The 4,445-nt window shown below is 39.8% G+C and overlaps 1 protein-coding gene across 1 annotated transcript in view; it reads right to left on the reverse strand.

Annotated features, from left to right (window-relative positions):
- Positions 1-4,445, reverse strand: part of LOC107667462 (alpha-1,3-mannosyl-glycoprotein 4-beta-N-acetylglucosaminyltransferase B-like) — a 146,844-nt gene that overhangs the window by 2,290 nt on the left and 140,109 nt on the right. Inside the window, exons 12-14 of the mRNA XM_016459134.1 lie at positions 4,344-4,422; positions 1,598-1,685; positions 476-588 (exon numbers count right to left, since the gene is read on the reverse strand). Coding sequence (XP_016314620.1) covers positions 476-588; positions 1,598-1,685; positions 4,344-4,422 — 280 coding nt within the window. The remainder of the gene's footprint in view (positions 1-475; positions 589-1,597; positions 1,686-4,343; positions 4,423-4,445) is intronic.

Consider the following 4,445-nt stretch of genomic DNA (forward strand, 5'->3'; position numbering starts at 1 on the left):
TACACACACACACACACATATATATATATATATACACTCACACACACACACACATATATACACAAATACATACACACACACACACATATATATATATATATACACACACAAATACACACACACATATATATATACACACACACACACACATATATATATATATATACACTCACACACACACACACATATATACACAAATACATACACACACACACACATATATATATATATATACACACACAAATACACACACACATATATATATACACACACACACACACATATATATATATATATACACTCACACACACACACACATATATACACAAATACATACACACACACACACATATATATATATATATACACACAAATACACACACACACACACACAGTATGTAGGTAGTAGGTTGGTTACTAGGTGAAAGTCCATGTGAGTGAGGAACAGATGGTGAACGGTTGTGTTGTGCTGTACCTCGCTGAGAATGACCCACACAGGAGAGTCAGTCCGTACTGAGAGCCGCAGAGCCTCCAGCGGGCCGAAGGAAGCGTCCACCTCCCCCTCCGCGATCCCGTTGTCAAACTTCCCTGAGGGACGGCATCAACACACACTGAGAGGCTGCACGCTTCATCTCTAGCTCTGTGGACAAGCTCTTCATAAACATTTGGATAAGTCTTTTGAGATGTGGGGAATAGAAGGCTGAGGCAGACCGTGCCAAATCTTCATATATGAATCAATTCAGTAGAAAAACAAACCATTAATAGGTTATCGCTCTCATTGTGAGCAAGTGCTGTAATGTAGCCTATGTTTTTGTGTGGAACGCATTAAACTACAAACAAAACAACATACAGTAGAGACGGACAAAACGTCATTTGACATTTCTGAATCATAAATATTTTAAATGATTTATATGTATTTTTTTGCTTGCCCATGTTCCTGCAGTTCTCAAAACCATCTGTCTGTATTATATTCAGCATATTAATGACTGAGGGGATCTCTAACGCTCTGTCATGAGCGACGGGCTTCAATAAACCCTGAGGCACAGTAATCAGACAGACATCCATACATAATAATGAGAAAACAGAAGATACTGCACCCACAAAAAGACTTTAGACATTTCAAAATAAAGCTTATGTAGGATTTCCCCCTTGGATTTGGTGTGAGCTCAAGAACGTAAGAGAGAATGGCAGAAATCATTGAACGTTTCACACAAATCTCTTTTCCACGAGTTGAATTCGCCTTGTTTATGTTCTCATGTAACAGCTTCAGAAGTGGCGCTCTCTCAGGAGCATGTCACCGTGGAGTCCGTTTTAATAGGGCCATATGATGTATCACAAAATGGGTTAAAGACGGTGAAAAAAGACTATACCTATAGAAAAAAACTATACCATCAGAAAAAAAAATTACAGTCATTCAGAACTACTCAATCTGTGCATCAAAAATTCTGAATCATTGTTTATTTCAGAGAAAACAAATGGCTTTATTTTATTAGGCCAGCGCATGCTTCATACGAGCATGAATGTGGTTTATGGGCTGAATCATGCTGCTATATTTAGTATGTACTTCACAGCAGGTGCAGTGTATGTTTCGGCTCACCTATTCTGACAAAGCCGTCTTCTGTGCGCTGGTACTTTGGCGTCTTCTCTCTCCCCTCCTTCAGCGCTTCTTTCTCTGACTGAATATTCTGATGAAGAGGGACAAAAGTGATGGAGTGTTTCTGCACATAACCCTCTCCTCTTCAGTAACTCATCACATCTGTTCTTCAGCCAGAAAAATACACACGCTCCCCGTTTTACAAGCAAACATCCACCTGAAAATCTTTGCTAGAGTACATACACATAACACAAGTCCTTGATAATCACAGTCCTAAATAGTAGAACTCCATCAACTGATTAGTGAATTATAGAAATCCTTTTTATATACCGCTATTTAAAACCCGAGGGTCAAATGTGTTGCTGAAAGTGACCACAAATAGAATCACAGATAATGTAAACACAGATATTGGACACAAGTCACGTCTTAAGTAAATATAAACAGAAACAACTGGATATGGTCAAAAATTTGGATCTGTGCATTAAGCTATGCAGTGCAAACAGCTTAAGGTCAATAGTTATTTCTGGAATTAAATTGAGTTAATTGTTTTATTAGAAACATTCCCATAGTCTAATACGGAAGGAGGGACCCAGGCCATATCCAGAGAGACTTTAGCGTGAACTCTTTTGACGTGGGCCAGTAAGAAACCAGTGCCCTTTATTCTGTTGCATGCAATATCTCTATATGAATGAACAGTTTATGAAAGCGAGTGGAACTGCAGAGTTTTGCGAGATCTGAGCCGATATTCCATTATTAAAAATTCCAGTTTTGGCAGAGAATCTTCTGATAGAGATATGTTGAACCAATTTGTGTTTGTGCTTTTCTGTCAAGATAAAATAAAACTGACAGCAAAAATAATTAAAGCATGAAAGAAGCATTAACTGCCACAAGCTGACATTTACAGAGGAAGCTCTGTAGCACCGTTCACAGCACAGTAACAGTTGTTCCCGTGTGAGCAAACGTTGTGTCTGCATCCCTGGCAACTGTAACTTCTGAAACGGCTCTTACGAGGCTTCTTCTTGGACTGAAACTCAGTGATATGACCCAAGAGAAGACAAATATGTTCAAAACCCCAGCAGAGCATCGCTCTAATTTCCCCAAACTGTAATAACAGCATAAAACAGACCACAAATACTCTTTCCTCCAGGGGCATTCCCTGCTAATTTCCTGTATACGGTAACGGTAGAATTCCATAAATGTCCCTAAAGGGAGCTTTAGAAAGACGGAAATGAGGAGAAAAGAGAGATATAACAATCCGGCAGAAGGGAGGAGAAGCAGAAATCAGCGAGAGGACGAGAGATATTACAGGGCGACAGGCTCTCGCTCTTAGAAAATCCTGCTATTAATCTTGCGGTGAACATCCGTTTCCGGCTGTAATCTTAAATCACAGTGCCACCCCTCTCCTGCTCTCCCCCAGGAGAAAATATCTCCTCCACACCGACCACACACACAGCAGGTCACATTTTATTACCCTGTGTCAGTACAGTTCCATTAGCTCATAAAACACAAGTATATTTTGATCTCCACTGCTTTCCCTGAACTCTCACTGTCTGATGCTGTTTTTTTTTGTTTTAGTTAACTATAGCAGAACTAAAATAAGTGACTCAACTCTTGCTGAGCCTAGATGCGTGTGAAACTCTAAGAACCAAGAATGTTTGGCATGGCATGGATGTTAAATCACAGTAAAACTGGGGTGTTTTTCGACGAAGGTAACTCTTGAAACTTTTGCTTTTTGAATTTAACGCAATCAATTGTGCTGAGCCTGTCTGGTATAATTTGGAGCGGGATCGATGTGGTGCTGAAATATGACTCCCTGTCAGCTTATGACTCCTCTGCTTCTCCCTACCGCACAGCAAATGCAATTAGATCAAAGAAATGCGATCAAAAAGTTTGTGACAGGCCTACTTATGTTCATTTCATGTTTGTGAATTCAAGCTGAACATTAACACACATTTAGCTTAATTGTTAAAAATGATCTGACTACAGAAGGCCATGATCTGATCTAATTTTTTTTCAAGTTAATTTGTAATCACCATGACTATTTCTTCATCCACTATCTTGGACTTATACTTTTTCAGTGCCTTGAGGTCCTGAATACATTCAAACTAAATTTGGCCAAAACAAAGTTAGTTTGTTGAAACTTCACGCCACCTCGGAACTGCCACTGGTCCATGATGATTACATAATATTTGCTAATATTTTTGCTGAATAGACAGCAAATCTTTAGTAACAGTTGCTCTGCTCTTTCTAACTTCTGTTTACTCCTGAGCGAAGAACTAAGAAGAACATCGCAAGAGGAAATCGGACCTTTAAAAAAATCGAGCTATGGTGCTCTCTGTGGTTGCAATGATGTTATCCACCCGCAAGCATGATTTGAGATATAAGTCATGTCTGTAGTGTGGCACAAGTTACACGGCATGTTTAACAGGAATTGAACAAACCCTTAACCCTAAATACGGGCAATAATAATAGTGATGCTGCACATTTAAATAGGTTCTAAGCCATCTATGATAGATTCAGCTCTTGACTTCTGCTCAAACAGAAACCATGCCAAAAAGTGTTTGTGACGGCAGTATATTTTCAACACTGACTGAAGTCTTGAGCTTTCTGAGACAGCGTTTCAGCACAGATCTGTGGGGTGTTTATGGAGGCCGCAGTGAAGCCTAGAGGGAAACACACAATCAAACAGCAGCGATCCTTCAACAAACACACTGCTAGTTTTCATCTGCACACAATGACAGAGACTCACGTCAAAAGGAAGAACCTCCACCGTAGTGTTGAAGAGCTTGTCTCCAGGGTGCTCGATGTTTCCACTGCGGAAGAAATACCTACACACACACACACTCACACA

Source organism: Sinocyclocheilus anshuiensis, unplaced genomic scaffold, assembly GCF_001515605.1.
Source record: "Sinocyclocheilus anshuiensis isolate Anshui unplaced genomic scaffold, SAMN03320099.WGS_v1.1 scaffold1547, whole genome shotgun sequence".
Lineage (NCBI taxonomy): Eukaryota > Metazoa > Chordata > Actinopteri > Cypriniformes > Cyprinidae > Sinocyclocheilus > Sinocyclocheilus anshuiensis.